At 38.7% G+C, this 17,904-nt stretch overlaps 3 protein-coding genes across 3 annotated transcripts; all 3 read left to right on the top strand.

Moving 5' to 3' along the window:
• Positions 1-1,435: 1,435 nt before the first annotated feature.
• LOC310943458 (claudin-10-like) lies at positions 1,436-5,110 on the top strand (the record flags this gene model as incomplete). The annotated part of the gene is made up of 5 exons (XM_083909029.1): positions 1,436-1,762; positions 3,970-4,131; positions 4,220-4,301; positions 4,731-4,835; positions 4,954-5,110. Exons 1-5 carry the CDS (start codon positions 1,549-1,551, stop codon positions 5,108-5,110), a joined length of 720 nt encoding a protein of 239 aa, XP_083765155.1. The 5' UTR covers positions 1,436-1,548.
• Positions 5,111-5,925: 815 nt separating this feature from the next.
• LOC310942827 (claudin-10-like) lies at positions 5,926-7,959 on the top strand (the record flags this gene model as incomplete). Its single annotated transcript, XM_083908269.1, has 5 exons — positions 5,926-6,157; positions 7,145-7,306; positions 7,407-7,494; positions 7,572-7,679; positions 7,767-7,959. 5 exons carry the CDS (start codon positions 5,926-5,928, stop codon positions 7,957-7,959), a joined length of 783 nt encoding a protein of 260 aa, XP_083764395.1.
• Positions 7,960-12,409: 4,450 nt separating this feature from the next.
• LOC310942950 (claudin-10-like) lies at positions 12,410-13,725 on the top strand (the record flags this gene model as incomplete). The annotated part of the gene is made up of 6 exons (XM_083908424.1): positions 12,410-12,641; positions 12,751-12,912; positions 12,981-13,062; positions 13,195-13,302; positions 13,407-13,494; positions 13,609-13,725. 6 exons carry the CDS (start codon positions 12,410-12,412, stop codon positions 13,723-13,725), a joined length of 789 nt encoding a protein of 262 aa, XP_083764550.1.
• Between the last annotated feature and the right edge of the window lie 4,179 nt (positions 13,726-17,904).

The raw sequence follows: 17,904 nt of genomic DNA, 5'->3' as shown, positions 1-17,904 counted from the left end.
GCAATTGAGCCGACAGTGAAGGGCCAAGTTTGAGCATATAATTCAGTAAACCGAGTCATTAAGTTAACTTAACCAAAGTTACTCACCATTCTGAACTGGCCACCAGGCTGGACCCGGTCGAACACGCCATCTTGAAGCTCCTTGCAGTGATTTTATCCACGAGCGGACCACGCGGCCACCTTTTCGGCGTCTGACGTCACACCGCGGTAATTTTCTTATAGTTTACCCTCTTTTTAAAGTTTCCTCTTTTTGAGGTTGTATTCACCACAAGTTCCTTCCTCCCGGGCCATTTTCTGTAACTCAACACTTTTTCTTTTTGGCTATTATTTTTTTCATTTTGCTTCTTGTTCATGCAGCGTCTCTTCAAAGTAACAGCACGGTGCTGTTGGCTGGAGGAAGATAAATAAGGTGGCGGCAATCGGTGGTCATCAGCTGATTGAAAACCACCTGCGTGAAGATGAGCAGGTGTGTGATATGTGACCAATCAGTGTCCTCTTTATGGGTCTTCTTCTTCTTCCTCTTGGTATTTAGCGGCGGCTGGCTACCAACATTGTGGGGCATTACCGCCACCTACTGGCCAGGGGTGTGGGTCAGGCTCCAATCTCTCCTAAATTTAACCTACTTATTTAAATATATAATAAAATATATATATATGTGTATATATATATATATATATATATATATATATATATATATATATATATAGCTAAACATAACAGCCTTGTTGGTATTAATATAAATGTATTAATATTGTTAATGACTTAATTTTTAAAGTTGTTTTTTATATATATGTATGTATATCCGAGAGTCAAGCCACAAAGTAATAACAGACAAACAATCCAACATGGGTGACATTATAGAAGACATTTGCCTGAATACCTCCAAAATGTTTGAACAGATTTGTAAAAAAAAAAAGATTTGATAGAAAAAATAACAATTCATCTAAAAAATAATAGATGAATTGGTCACTCTAAATTGACCGTAGGTGTGAGAGTGCATGGTTGTTTGTCTCTATGTGTGGCCCTGTGATGGACTGGTAAATTGTCTAGTGTGTACCCCGCCTATTGCCCTATGTCAGCTGAGATGAGGGCCCCGCGACCCTCCGGTGGAGGATAAAGCTGTCGATAATGGATGGATGGATCTGACAATCATTAGTAATGTTTCCCTGATGTTGCATGCAGAAATAGATGAACTAGTAACTGGACTTTGTCACGTCGTCTCTTGTTTTTAGGATTACTGATTACTCTTTTATTTTTGTTTATGTTAATATAATACCTGGTCTCATGTTTTGAGACTAAAACATGGACACTCAGGGGAACTATTCGGAATACCGCTTGCCAAAATGTAATGACTAACTGCCAGCTCATGCTTCCTTCACTATTTCACTTCCAGACACCTGTGTGGGGGAGAGCCCCACCATGAGAGATGAAGGCAAGATATCTTGTCTGTAAATCATCTCAGTGAAAACACATGTCCACAGTGTAATTTGCCTGCCTGGGGTGATTCTTGAATCTGCCAAACGACTGAATAAATATCCTAACCCAACAAATGTCAGGTTTACAGATTGTGGCTTTTATCAGCGGCCTTGCCGGGCTGGGTGCTACTATTGGTGCCACGGCGTCCAATGAATGGAAGGCCACCAGCCGGGCATCCTCAGTCATCACAGCGACCTGGGTGCTCCAGGGTCTGTGGAATAACTGTGCTGGAAATGCTATCGGAGCTCTGCACTGCAGACCGCATCACACTATCCTTAATCTGGAAGGTAAGTTCAAAAGATGTCAGCTGCTGCTGCGTCAGTATCTTCTCACCATTAGTCTAAAACTTTAATTCTTTAATATTTTATTGCTTAACATATGTTGAAAAAGGGTATCCTGTGTACAGTGTAATGAACATTAACTCAATGGGAAATACTCACTTTGGTTCTCAAAGTCTATCATAATGTGTCAAGATATATTATAATGCTGTGCAGTTCCTTCAATACTCAAAATTATGAGAATAAAATATTTTATTCATAGAGTGGATGTTCAGGTTTAATAATTTTATTAAAATTTCACAGTTATGTAATGGTTTTATCATGTGCAGCAATTTTTGGAACCTTTATGGAAGCCTACTTAATCTCTGTTAGTTTTGTATATATATATATATATATATATATATATATACAGTATATATGTGGTCTTGTGATATGGTCAAATGTGGTCATAAAATAAACCGATAAATGTAATCATCACACATCTGATAATATTAATTTTCCATTTCTAAATTATTGCTCATGGGTTTTAAACGGGTGGTGTATGTGTAACCTTTGTTTGGAAATGTCATACTGAGAGTTTCTGAGTCACAGAGGTCAAGTAAACAAAGTTACAACAAGTTATAGATAATATTATACTGACACAAAAATTTAAAAACTAAATTAAATCTATTGTCATTTATTTCAGGACTAATTCAGTTTATTTATTTACTGCCGTGTCTATTCAATGTATTGTTTATGACACTGTCCTTCTCTACTGTATATAATAGCCAGAGCATTTGATTGGCCATGTATGGTTAGAGTTGCTATATAATATACAATGGTAAGTTACAATAATAACAGTAAACAACCCAGAACTTAACCAGGCCCAAAATATTTACTAAATCAAACTGGATGCCATGAAATGGTTTAGATAATCAGCGCCATCTGATGGTGACAGCAGTACAATGACATACTACTCCAGTAAAGAGCTTTCATTCGCATCATAAGTATATGTGGCCACATTCACTTGTTGCAGGTTACTACATTAATACTTTTACATTCTCTTTAATTAACAAAACAAGTATTTAATCCTTACATTTTCACATATCAAATGATTGCTTTAATTGGCATAATGCCCACCTCTGAACGCACACATGCACCAACGGCCACTCGTTGATGATTAGGGCCAAACTCCTCCCTGCAGAATAGAACAGTCCACAACACATTAACCATAAATCCCAGCCTTTCCATTGAACTCGCTTGTGCTCAGCCGAGCCACATTTTCAACAAACTTTGCTAGCTCGGTTTACCGCTGATCGATTTTTAGGTCCAAATTCAGTGCAGGCCCCAGTTGTGCGAGAGAACCCTCTCTGCAGTACGAGCAGCATGTATCAGGAGATCCTGGCCTTCATATTGTCAACTTCAGGGTGGGTGCTGGTGTCTTCCACCTTGCCGACGGACTATTGGAAGGTTTCGTCTCTTGATGGAACAGTTATCACCACTGCGACCTACTGGTCTAATCTGTGGAAGACCTGTGTCACTGATTCAACTGGAGTCTCCAACTGCAAAGACTTCCCCTCACTGCTAGCACTGGATGGTTGGCTCTTTTTCATCTTAATTGGATTCTTTGGTGTTTCTTTCTTTGACGTAAAGGTTTAAAGGTTTAATTAAACCATGTTGATTTGAGTTTCTGTTTCTTTTCCTAGGTGATGAGCACTTGTTATCGCTGCGGTTTACTTCTCTGTTTCATGCATCACTGTTTCTTTCTTCCTCAGAAATGTGCACTTTGCCCTCTTTGCCCTGTACTAGAAATTTCAGATTGAAGAGTCTGGACTGGATATACACAGTATCTTAAAGACAAATGCAAGTCTGCCAGGAACAACTCATTTAATTCAAAATATGTCCATGCTCAGCCTTACTTATCGGAGCCTGAATGCTACAACAAATACTATTTTCTTGGAACCCGAGGCAGTTTCTACCACGGCTCACTAGTTTTGACAGGCTAACTTCCGAGGTAATATTTACCTCAAAATCACATTTGAATGAGACATTTCATACCAAGGCAGTCATGTGTTAAGTCTTAGCGCTTGAAAACAATTATGGACACATGGCACATTTTATTTCTTGCTTAATGTGTAAATTGGTCACAAGGTCAATAACTCATTGACCCTGTAGGGAGCACAGAAAGGACTTTTGACTACATACTCTATATATTAACCTATGTTTTATGTTTGCAGGTTACATCCAAGCCTGCAGGGGACTGATGATCGCTGCAGTCTGTCTGGGGTTTTTTGGATCTATATTTTCCCTGGTTGGAATGAAATGCACAAAAATTGGGGGAAGTGACAAAAACAAAGCCAGGATCGCTTGTTTTGCTGGGGTAAATTTTATTCTTAGTGGTAAGTATATAATAGTCCTTGGAGTCATTTGTGTAACAGCAGTCTCTGTTGACGTACATTAATCTTGTTTTTTTTTTTTTCATCTCAGGCTTCTGCTCTCTGTCAGCGTGCTCCCTTTATGCACATCGGATAACGTCAGAATTCTTTGACCCAATGTATATGGCACAGAAGTAAGGATCGTGTACATTCTTAATATTTCAAATGTTGAAATTGTGATTTAAAGATGCCATATGTAAGAATGTGGCCAAAATCGGTTACTACATTCAAATTCAAAATACCGAGGTCTTTTAGGTTTTTTTTAACGTAACTGGCAACCCACGGTTGCTCCACAGCTGAGACTCTAGTGGCTGCAATGATTGGTAGACGGCGGTAGGTGGCGCCACATGCCAAAACATGATTTCAAAACATAAACATGATTTGCAGTCTGCAAAAGTCTTTAGTTGTTGTACTGTTCTCGGTACTCGGTGAGTTCAGTATGTCATATTAACATTATTCCTGAGTCTCTGTGACATATTAGGAGGATGGCCAGTCGCTTTACATTTATTACATAATGCACCTGTAATGGTTTAATTTCTATTTTATTTGTCTCGTGTCTCCAGATACGAACTAGGAGCTGCTCTCTTTATCGGCTGGGCAGGTTCCATCCTCTGTATTCTTGGAGGCAGCATATTCTGTTGCTCCATCACTGATTCCTTTACCAAAAGGTCTGTACAAGTAAAACACACCATGTTTACATTTATATTGTATGTATATATATATGTTATGTTGTTGACTCTATTTGTCAGATTTGTGAAGATGAATCTGTGTTCTGTCTCTTTATAGCCGTAGTCAAGTGAAATATATCTACAAAGGTGCAGCCTCGCATTCACACATCTCGTCGTACCCAAGAGGGCACGCAAACTCTGTCAACCAGAGGCCGCCTCCAGACTACAGCAGCTCCTCCAGGACCCAGCACTTTGATAAGAATGCATATGTTTGAGGAATGTGAATATAAAACAGTTGATGTCCCTGGTAAATCTTCAAAATGTATAGTATGTATGTCGACACGAACCCTGGTGGTTATTGCCTAGCAACAGCTAGGGATACGTTGTTGTTGTTGTTTTTTAAAGGAATGTGATGCATTTTATTTACAACTTGTCTTTAACAGTTATCTGTGTTAAATGTAGTACTTATTATTTAAAAAAAAACAAAAAAACATTTGATGTAACTATATAAGTTTGTAATATTTTTGTAAGACATTTTGTATGTGGTTTCCATCTTTAATTTGTATATCTATTAGCTATAATTTCACAATAAGCTAAGTTGAAGGCTAAAAAAAAGACACGTATCTTGTCATTGTTTCTGGGAGTAGAGCATTCTCACTATCTTAGTATAAAATGAAACAAGAAATAAAATTGATTAAAATAAATACCTCTGAGTTGCTATTGTGTTCCTTCTGCATGTCTGCAGAGGGCAGCATTGTATAGATTTTGCCAAGATGCTTAGTGAAAGTGTCTTCACTTATGGACTTTATATGCATCATCATATGAATAAAAATTTACTTTCTCATACTCTTGATGAAGCAAAAGGGTCGTAAAAACTGACGAGAGAGAGAGAAGTGGTGTCAAATTAGGAGACACACTCCTGAGTGTTTACAGTAAACATATGACACAATGGTTACAGCACTCTTGTCAACACTGGCAGCACACCACACACACACACACACACACACACTGTCATACTCACTTCTAAACCAAACTGGTTTCACCTGCTTACCAGTGAGGACAGTGGATGTAAGTGGGTGATATTCCAGACATGAAGAAACAACTGGTGCAAATACTTGGCTTCTTAACTACATCACTGGGATGGCTGTTTGTGCTGTGCACCATGGCCATGGACTACTGGAGGATTACCCAGCTCGGAGGACAAGGAGGCTCCTTTATCATTAAGGTGGCCTGGTACTGGTCCAACCTGTGGAAGGACTGTTTCACTGACTCTACAGCTGTCACCAACTGTCGAGACTTCCCAGTGCTCTGGAGTGTCACCCGTAAGTGCTCTATATGTTGAATTGACCTCCAAACAGGTGCTTCTAATGTTTGAAGAAAATATAAACTTAGTTTAAGTTTGAGAAGTAAAATGTATTTATATATATGTGTGTGTGTGTGTGTGTGTGTGTGTGTGTGTGTGTGTGTGTGTGTGTGTGTGTGTGTGTGTGTGTGTGTGTGTGTGTGTGTGTGTGTGTGTGTGTGTGTGTGCGTGTATATATATATATATATATATTATATATACACATACACACATATACATATATACATACATATATATACAACATTGTTGCATTGTTACACAACAATTAGCAATATTAATCTTACATTTGCATATATATGTGTGTGTATATATACAGTATATATATACACACACATACATATATATTATATATACACACACACACACACATATATATATACAACAATTATAACAGCAATATTAATCTTACATTTGCATTTAACGCAGCCTTATTAGACACCAGTAGTGAACATATACAAGCAATGGAGGGGTTGAGTGCCTTGCTCAATGGCACCCCAGCCATTGTCCCTTCCCAGGATTTGAACCAGCAACCTTTCAGCCCAATTCATTTCCTCTTGGGTTGATACATTGAGCTACACAATTAACATTACTGTAATTTTTTATACTTCAATTTGAAATGTATATATCATTTTAGTATCGACTAGTATTTTCATAAAGTCATGTTGGCAGAAAAAGCTCTCTTTCACCTACTTAAGGTTTGTCACAACACAATAACACTAGTATCTGAGGAAGTGAAGTCTTTCCTTGAGAAAAGTGTTCATTAATTTAAAAAGCCTTGACCAAATTCAGAACAAAAGATTGACTCGTGTTGTCTTAGCTGTCCTGCCTCCTCAAAATGAAATGAAAGAGCGAGTCTGTGAACAGAGTGGACAGAGGTCAGAGGCTGTGCTCATTAGACTGTAACATTCAATGCTACACCTACCTAATATCTTTGTGTTTCTCTCAGCTTTTGTCCAAGGAGTGCGAGGACTGTTGATGTGTGGCTTGACTCTGGGATTCTTTGCTGTGGTACTTAGCTTTCTCGGGATGGACTGCACTTATCTTGGAGGAGGCGATAAAACCAAAGACAAAATGCTTTTTAGTGGAGCAGTATTTCATTTCGCTGGTGGTGAGTACAGGTCATGCAACGCTTGTTTATCTTCGTATAGCTACAGCCGAAACACTTAACCCTCATTATTTCTCGGTATCAACGAAACCTCTGCACACAGGTGTGTCAAATATTGCTGGCTATTGCTTATACATCAACAGGGTCGCCAGAACAACCTTTTCTGACAACTTAGGGCCAGGAATCTTACGGTACAGTTTTTTTTTTTCTTCCACAATACTTTTGAATGTAAATTGTGTCTTGGAATTTATATTATTCCTAATTCCAGGTATGACCTGGGGCCTCCCATATTTCTTGGATTAGTGGGATGTTTTTTAATCTATTTGGGAGCTATCTTTTACGCTGTGACCGTCTTCCGCGTAGTCTGTCCTGAAAGGTATCCAAGTCATCCGTCTTCAAGCTATTTTCTGCAGCTACCTGGGTCATAGTGCACAATCAAATTGTTCACGTTTTCCCTTTACAGTAAAGTGGTGTACGCCTATGGGGGAGGCACATACATGGTCCCTCGCACCAGGGGAAGAACGTACACTGGCTACTACAAACCCTCCTTGCAGTACGGGTCATATCTAGGATCGGGACCTTCCAACAGCTCCAAGATATCAAAACTCTCTCAGACAACACCGACAAAAATGTCAGACAGAGATGCATTCGTCTAGTATCTCAAAACCTAACTAACTTTGATTCTAACACCAACAGGGCAAACCCAGAAAGACATTGGAGCTTGAATTCCAAATGAATCACTAAATGTAATGGATGATAATATGAACATGCTCTTAAAATTCTCTAACGTGCCCAATTGTTGTGGTCCTTCTCATTCACTTGTCATGTTTTTGTATATCATACTCAATAAAATTATGTTTACGCTTAATTCATTTACTGTGTGTTTATATAGTGGAACTGGGTATTGGGGACTTCACCACAGTAGAATTACTGAATCACTTTGAAAACATGTTGTGCCTAAAATTGGAAGTGCTAACTTTCCTGAATGTCCTGTGTTATTTTAAGTCCTCCTGACAGAACCTATGACTTAAAGGTGCATTATGTAATAAATCTAAAGCAACGCCATAAAATCCTCCTAATATGTCTCAGAGACTCAGGAATAATGTTCATATAACAAACTGAACTCACCAACAACAACAGTACAGACAAAATATTTGTATTGTGGACCGCAAATCATGTTTGTGTTTTGAAATCATGTTTTGGCATGTGGCGCCACCTACCAATCATTGCAGCCAGTAGAGTCTCAGCTGCCGAGCAACCACGGGTTGCCAGTTACATCAGAAAACGAAACCCAAAAGACCTCGGTATTTTGAATTTGAATGTAGTAACAGTTTTTGACCACAGAGGATGTCCACAGACTGCAGAAGGAAGCAAAGGAGTTTCTGCAGAGCAGGAAGTAGACTTAGCCCACTTCCTGTTTGTCTTTCAGCCTTTTTTAGACTTTGATTTTTAAAGTTTTTTTGTTGTTTATGGCACCTTTAATACTTGCATTTACTCAGTTTTACAAAAAAATACAAGTGCATTATAGGACTGTGATCCTTCACCACTGAAACGTTGTCCCCTCAAATAGATTTTTAATCAAACATTTGATGACGACTGCATTTTCAGTAACAAAATAATGACAGGTTTCCTTTTAACTGAAATGTATAAATCCCTCTGTGAGAGACTGATGAAATGTCAGAAACAAGTGTAATCTGGGAGACTATGTGCTGCGCTTGAAATGTAATTCAACAATGTAGTTTAGTTAATATTTTAGTTCAGTTTAGTTTAATTTTTGTGAAACGGGAACACAACAGCCCGAAGTCAGACTTTGAAGTAAATGCGCATAAAACCGAGCCTGTGCTGGCAGATTCCTGGGTAGCAACAACAAACAGATCCTCAAAGGTCAAAGTGACCTTCATAAAACACAGGCAAAACATGTCATGATATACACAAACCATGTTTGCCCTCTCACGTGATCAAGATGGCCGACATTTGTCTTTTCTCCAACTAGTGCTCAGCTCCAGACTTGATGGTGACAATGACTATGATGATTTAATTCAATTCAATTCCATTTTTGAATTATTTAAATTAAATGTTGTATGGTTTGTGTTTCTAATGGGATGGTTGTTTGTCTATGTATGTGGCCCAGGACTGGCGATCTGTCCAGGGTGTGACGCCACCTATATCACCCTGTGCCCCTGCGACCCTCATGTGATGGATAAAGTGGTAGAAGATGCATGGATGGATGGATGGTGTTTCTAATGTTATTGACTATTTGTGTTTATGTTCAACCCTAGGTTATATTTACCTGGGTTCTGTTTGTTTGTTTGTTTATTTATTTATTTATTTTCACCAGGTAAAGGACAGGTGTGATGTCAATTGTGTTGTGTAAATCAGTAATTTGCAGATGATGATCACTGCAGTCTGTATAGGGTTTTTTTTTTGGTTCTTTGTTTGCTCTGGTGGGAATGAAATGTACCTAAAATTATTACATGCTTTGCTGGTGACCCACTATTTTTTGAGATGAAGTTAGCATGATGTAACTGTAGATTCTTAATATTATAAATATTGAAATGTGACTCAATGAACGGAGAACCACTGCACCATTGCTTTTTGTCTTTGGAGACAGCGTGTTCTGTTTCTCCATCACATTGTGTTACCAAAAGGTATGTACAAGTAAAACATGAAATGTTTCCATGACATAGAAAACTAAACGACCTGTTCTATACATCAATTTTGTCGAGTCATATCATGTAGTTAGTTGTCGGATTTGTAAAGATAAATCTGCGTCCCGTATCTTCACAGCCACAGTCGAGCACAACATAATAACAAAGGTGCAGCCTCACATTCCCATATCACCTCATACCCCAGAGGGGATGCACGCAAACTCTGCAAACCAGAGGACGCCTCCAGACTACAGCAGCTCCCCCAGGACCCAGAATACATATGTTTGAGGAATGTGAATATAAAACAGTTGATGCCACTGGTAAATCTTAAAAGATATCGCCCACTATCTCTGACAGACACAGAGCCGTACATGAAACCTGGTGGTTATTTCTCCCAAGTTTATAAAAATGAATATATTCCATACAACTTCTGCATTTAACAGCTCTGCAAATTGTTGTACTTTGAAAACAACTTTTTTAATTTGATGTAGCTGTCCGTGGGAAAATACATTAATAAATTCAAAAGAAATTTGCCGTTTGTATTTTTAATTGTAAACAAATAACATGTGTATGTAATCTGCACATACTTTGAACCTTTTGACATTGTTTTAAAGTATGGGTGTCAAACTCATTTTTCTTCAGGGGCCACAAACAGCACAAGTGATCTCAAGTGGGCCGGACCAGTCAAATAATAGCATAATAACCTATGAACAACAAGAGCTCTGAATTTTTCTCCTTTGTTTTACATTTAATGAAGTATCTTTTTCACAAAACATGGCATTTCTTGAGAAATATAAGTGCAATTTAATTTCAACAATATTATGCCTATATTTATTTTATATCACACCTTATCTATAAGGCACAAACATGTAGTCACAGGTATCTGGAAGTGAAAAATATTGTATTTGACATTTGCACGTGACATTTTAACAAATTCATCCTGTGGGCCAGATTGGACCCTCTGGTGGGCCAGTTTTGGCCCCCGGGCCATACATTTGACACCCTGTTTTAGACTGTCTCAGGCGTATTATTTTTTTGTTTAAAATGACATAACCATGAGTTATCTACTAAACTTTGTACTCATTAAGTTAAAGATGAAAAAAGGCAGGCAACTTTATATGCTATATTCTCATATGTTCCCAATAAAAGAATCTGAATACCAGAACTTTTTTCTTTGGTTGTTTGTCAGCAGATGATTGTTTTTTTCTTTCACTATTCCTCTTACATATCTGTTGAGGGCAGTTTTTTAAATTAAGATTAAAATGATCAATCCAAGTTCAAGAAAATGGCAACTCCTGTGACATGAGGAAACCACAAGATTGTGACTTTGAAAGAAGAAATGGCACAAACCTATTTTCAGAAATGGACTATTGGATGGATAGAATTAGAGATGCTCTTAAAGGTGCATTATGTAATAAATCTAAAGCAACTGGCCATAAAATCCTCCTAATATGTCACAGAGACTCAGGAATAATGTTCATTTAACAAACTGAACTCACCAACAACAACAGTACAGACAAAATATTCGCATTAAAAAAATATATTTTGCAGACTGCAAATCATGTTTATGTTTTGAAATCATGTTTTGGCATGTGGCGCCACCTACCGCCGTCTACCAATCACTGCAGTCAGTAGAGTCTCAGCTGCCGAGCAACCACGGGTTGCCAGTTACGTCAGAAAATGAAACCTCAAAGACGTCGGTATTTTGAATTTGAATGTAGTAACCGTTTATGGCCACATTCTTACATATGGCACCTTTAAGTTATGCCACTGCAGGCACATTCATTTTAAGAGAGCAGCTTTACTTTAATAGCTATGAATGACTATATAAATATTAATTAAATAAATAACTTTAAAACAAAACTACTACCATACCACATAGCATTCTCCTTCACATAGCATTGTGCCACGATGAATCATAAACCTTTTGTTGTTACTATTCTTATCTCTCATTCTTCTTATATTATACTCAACAGCTGTGTTTACACTTCATTCATTAATACATACACATAATAATATAATACTGCGACTCGAGATATTCCGCATGACAGAACCTGCTCTTTTTTCATAGATTACGAAAAACAATACCATGTGAGTGTATTATACTCCCGTCGGCCTTATGTGTAATAAAAATGACGTCATTATTTACCAACCTGCCTTGTTTTCTGTGTGCCATTGCCCACTTTGAACTAAGAAGTAAATGGTACACGACCCATGCTGGCAGACGGGAATAACCGCAAACACATAATCAGGGTGCCCTTCACAAGCACAGCGAAGATAGTTGAAGGCAAAACATGTGATGATATACACAAAACATCCTTTACCCTCCTCTGTGTGCAAGCGTCTGTGGCCAAGCCCTAAAGATGAGTCGTTCAGACGTTCACACATGTCCCCGAGCTTGTGTCGTGGCAGGGATTTGTCCTTTCTCTGACAACAGGGCTTCGACTTTGCCACAAAGATGGGTTACAGGACTGTGGTGATGTACATGGAGATCGGGTGCTTTGTGGTCTGCGTAGCTGGATGGATCCTGGTGTGTTCCACAATGCCAACAGAAATTTGGACTTGGTCTGAAGTGGACAGCATAGTCCTGACCACTTCAAACTACTTCTCCAACTTGTGGAAGGATTGCATCTCTGATTCAACAGGAGTATCCGACTGTAAGGGGATCCCATCAATGCTTGCACTGAACTGTAAGTAAAACACATTTCAGCAGAAGACACGACGGTGCTAAAAATTAATTTAACGTGTTTACCTGCGGTTTGTCGAGGTACTGAAAATGTCTTTGTTGCTCTTGGACAGGGGACATTCACATGTGCCGAGCTCTCATCATCATCTCGATCATTTTGTCCTTCTTTGGATCAGTGCTGGTCTTAGTGGGAATGAAGTGCACGAAGATTGGGGGAACCGAGATTGCTAATGCAAGAGTAACCTTCGCTGGGGGGATGAATTACCTTATCGGAGGTGAGGCATTATACAAAATATTTATTTTACAAAAGGTAAGCGAATGATTCATCTTTGTGCCGTTTCAGGGATGTGTTCTATGGTTGCTTTCTCCTATTACGGAAACAAGATCAGAGCAGAATTTGACGATCCTCACTACAGAGCCCAGAAGTAAGTACAGTAAAATAATAAATATCAAAAAGTAGTTTTATTAATGTGTTTCTCTATGAGTGAAGAAGTGTACATTAAATGATCATTCTGTTTGTTTGACAAGATAGTAAATATGCCTTTATTTATTGCCAGGTTTGAAATAGGCGTTGGTGTCTTCGTTGGCTGGGGAGGCTCCACCTTGCTTGTTGTTGGAGGCCTTATTTACAGTATCTTTGCAGGGAGGGAAGGATGCCGTTCAAGGTAAAATTTTACTATTACTATATTATAATGATTTATTATTTAACTCTTAACCCACCCACCATAGCCTTGCATACCGAAAAACTAATTATTTTGTAAAATTTCAGCAAAAAACGCTACCCTGGCTACCAGGACGCTGATGCCTACACGGGTCCCCCGACAAAAAGGGAACCTGTGTATGTGGCTCGCACCGAGGTGAGCGAGAGTCGAAAATCTAGAGCATCCAGTGGCAGCAGAGGCAGCAGCAGAAGCAGCAGAGGCAGCAGTGGCAGCAGAGGCAGCAGTGGCAGCAGTGGCAGCAGTGGCAGCAGTGGCAGCAGTGGCAGCAGCGTCTCTGGGCTGACCAGCATCACCAAGACGACGGATAGCAGTGGATCCGGGGTCACCAGTATCACCAGGACGACAGCTACCAATGCATATGTGTGACTTGTCTAATGGAACTTGATCATTTGCTATGTTTTTCCACAACAGCGGGTGTTGTTAAGTCTTTACATGAACGTTAAAAGTAACCTTTGTAACAGGAAAGCACAAGTGTTACTCTCCATAACTATTAATAGACTCTTAAGTAAAGCTGCAATATGGAAAATTTTACTCACAATTTATTTTATTTTTTTTCCATTGTAATGTCAAAATGTGTATATTGTATGTGATCTGCTTGCTCCTATGTGTTCTATGTTTTTTTCAGGTGCTCTGAATGTTCAACAATATACAGTCACCATAATTTAGCTATTATAAATGTACATTTTAGCTTGGTACAGACATTTTAAAGTGTCGAGACATAAAGATAGAATGAATGGATGCTTTCTTGTTGCTGAATATTGTAAGATGCTTTTGTAATTTACAAATAAACATTAGTTTTGATATCATTAACTCATGAGTATCATTAATGCTTCTTAGTGGCTGAAAAGTAACTTAGAGTAGATGTTTATGGAATCAGACTCGTCTAAATCAGGGGTGGCAAACGTATGGCCCATGGGCCAGAACTGTCCACCAGAGTGTCTGATCCGGCCCACAGGATTAATTTGTTAAAATTTAATTTTAGAAATACTATTTTTTTTACTTCCAGATACCTGTAACCAAAAGTTTGTGCCTTTAAAAAGCCAGTATAATGTGTATACGGTCAATTTAGGCATAATATTGTTGAAATTGCACTTATTTTTCTCAATAAATGTCATGTTTTGTAAAAAGACACTTCGTTATGTGTAAAACACAGGAGAAAAAATTCAGAGTTCTTGTTGTTCATAGCTTATTATGCTATTATTTTACTGGTCCGGCCCACTTGAGATCAAATGTGGCCCCTGAACAAAAATGAGTTTGACACCCCTGGTCTAACTCAAAATTTCAAGGCAACTTACTGCAATCAATTTTTGTAAGTTAGAGTTGTACCAACTCAAAATTCTGTTTTCAAACAGTTTGGCTCACTAATCTTGTTCAGATAATTAAAAAAAAAAAAAGAATTTTGAGTTGGCACAACTCTAACTTACAAGTTTGTCTAACAAAAACATATTAGGTGATGGAACTTTTTTAAAAACTCTATTGCAGACAGTTGCCTTGAAATTTCATCACCGGCCTTTGCTAAATCCTAACCTTAACCTAAATACATGGGGTTCCGAGATGAGGTTCCGTTTCACTGGGTGCAGGTGAACTTGTATTTATATCTTTGGGAGGACCAAAAAATACAAACCTATCTTTCTGAGGACATTTTGACCTTGTAGAGACAGTATTTGTCTGGGTCCCACAACTTTAAATTGCTTAAGACCTTGTTTTAGGGTTAGAATTAGAATGGAGTTTAGGTTAGGGTTTGTTCCACACAGTAGAAACACTCACTGGCTCCACTTTAATGTTTTTTCAGCGAACGTAGCACATGACCACGCTATACTCTCCATCATATCATAGCTATTATTATAACATCAAGGTCAATGGGCACCATAAAATTTACATGAAAATCAAAGGTCCACAAAGCCACTTTTCTTTCCTTTGCAAGAATATTTAATCAAAGGCATAAGGCCAACGGTTAACTACTTTAACTGTTCACAAATGACACAGTAACAAGTAATCCTGCACTTATAGTTTAAAGTAAAACCCTAAACTAAATTAACTCAATACTATAAAACCATTTGTATCATATTTACTACACAAGTTTCTGAGACCTATATCTTATCAATACGTTTCATTTATTTCCTTTAAAACATGTTGTCTATTATCTGATACCTGTATTCTGCAGTGGAAGGTTTTCTTTTCTTTTTTTTGGCCTTTTCAAAACGGCTACTGTCATTAAAGGTGCATTATGTAATAAATCTGAAGCATCTGGTTATAAAATCCCCCTAATATGTCACAGAGACTCATATAACAAACTGAACTCACCACCAACAACAGTACATTCAAAATATTTGCATTAAAAAATAGATTTTGCAGACTGTAAATCTTGTTTATGTTTTGGCATGTGGCGCCACTTACCGCCATCTACCAATCTTTGCAGTCAGTAGAGTCTCAGCTGCCGAGCAACCACGGGTTGCCAGTTACGTCAGAAAACGAAACCTAAAAGACCTCGGTATTTTGAATTTGAATGTAGTAACTGTTTTTGGCCACATTCTTACATATGGCACCTTTAAATCATCCACATACTTTTGGCAGGAATGTCTTTGCTAATTTTCAAGAAGGTAAGAACAACATGTATATTGTTACTGTATTAAATCAATGCATAATCATATATATTCATTATACTGTATAAGTATAAATAAAATTGTGTTTAAATGAGTCAAATTTGATACTGTGCTTTATCTCACATTTTGCAACGTAATTTACATCATGGCTTCAAAAATACAATTTTGATGATCCAATTAAAATAATTATTGACTGAAACGCCGTCTTAAAATACATTTTTGGGTATTTTCACAAGAACAATTCCTGTGAAATCATAATCTCTGAAAATGAAAGTACATTGAAATGTCATGTCCACTGTGAGAAGTGTACGGTGCATCTTTGCCTGAACAAAGACAGAAAGTGTTTTTGTGCCTACCACAAAATGAAATAAAAAGGCTGTAAATGGACAACAACAACAAAAACAAAGAGGAAAAACTGCCTCAAGTGTTCTATATTTTATTTCTAAAAATTAACATTGTTGTGGGTTTATATATTGTATTGGTTACATTCAATCACATCTCTGCGACAATACTGCGGCAGGAACACGTGTCACAGTCGACTGTTTATGAGAAGAAGGTTCGGACTGTGCCTTTAACCAGACCTCTGCAGATTGGGCACTTTCTCAGTGACGGTGCACACTCTTTGCACACCACCAGATGTCCACATGGGATAAAGACAATGTTGACTTCTTTGTCCAAACACACCTTACAGGTACGCTCCTTCTGCAAACGCTGCAGCTGCTCCTCCATAGGGAGTTCTGATAACTCTTGGCTCGGTGAAGTATCTTCATTTGACTGATCCATGAGTTCTTGGAGCAGTTGTAAGTCATATTGCAGGATCCAGTTGCAAAAAACCTTGGCCGCAGCTTTGCCCTTTGCGAGGACGAGCTCTGTCATCAACCTGGCAGTTTTTTTCCGCTGTGACGTCGTCTGAGCCTCAAGAGCGACGTACTCCTCAGCAGAGAGAACAGTTTGCTCTCTCAAATAATCCAACACTGGCTTGACAATCCTCAGACACCGGATCAACGCTTCCTGGTGTCTCCTCACAAAGGTGAGACCATCTGATGCCATTGCCTCTGCCAGCATATTGCGCTCCTCTTTCCATTTTTGGTCTTCAGCACGCCGAAGGTCTGGAACCAGCTCCTTGATTGTTCTATAGTTCTCTCCACTGGTGAGAATCTTGATCTGGACCGTTTGTTTGACAAGGTCCCTCTCGAAGCCCATTCCTAAAGCAAGCTCAATCACGGGAGTATTCATCATGACGGCATCTTCAGACCGCTCTTCGTTCTGCTGCATGGCGAAGTTGTAGGCATATCTGAGAGCTGGACCTCCTGCAGACATTTGGGAAGTCCCTGCTCTTGGGACTCTGGGAGTCGGGAAACGGGGAAAGACATTGGTGTAGTAGACTTCTGTGTCGTACTGGTGGTCATGTAGAGGCAAATTCTGAGGATGTTCCATTAAAAGCGGGCTGCTTACAAGACCAAGTGGTTCCATTTTTAAATGGAGGTATTCCAATAAGAGGGAAAAGTGATGTCCTTTGAAATGAGAGAGGTTTGAGAAAACGCAAGGTCTTGGAAGGGAAACTTAAAAGCTGCTCAAATAACCGAGGAAAGAGATGGTCAAAATGTTTTCCAGTATCTCCCAATCAGCCGTCAAAGAAATCAGTGTCCACAGTACCTTTTATCAAGAGGACATCAAAGGTCAACAAAGGCATGTTCCTTTCCTTGCAAGATAATCAAAGGATTAAGGCCAACCAGTAACCTTGAGATAACATTAAAGGTCATCAAAGTTTGACAGTACCACAGTTAGGGGAGGGGTTAGGCTCGTATTGTGATGTTAGGGGGAAGGAGCTTAGTAATGCATTATGTTTATGGTGTGTCCTCACTAAGATATAGAAACACACACACACACACACACACACACACACACACACACACACACACACACACACACACACACACAC

Source organism: Microchirus variegatus (assembly GCF_963457635.1).
Source record: "Microchirus variegatus genome assembly, chromosome: 22".
Lineage (NCBI taxonomy): Eukaryota > Metazoa > Chordata > Actinopteri > Pleuronectiformes > Soleidae > Microchirus > Microchirus variegatus.
This window is presented reverse-complemented; position numbering and strand designations above follow the sequence as displayed.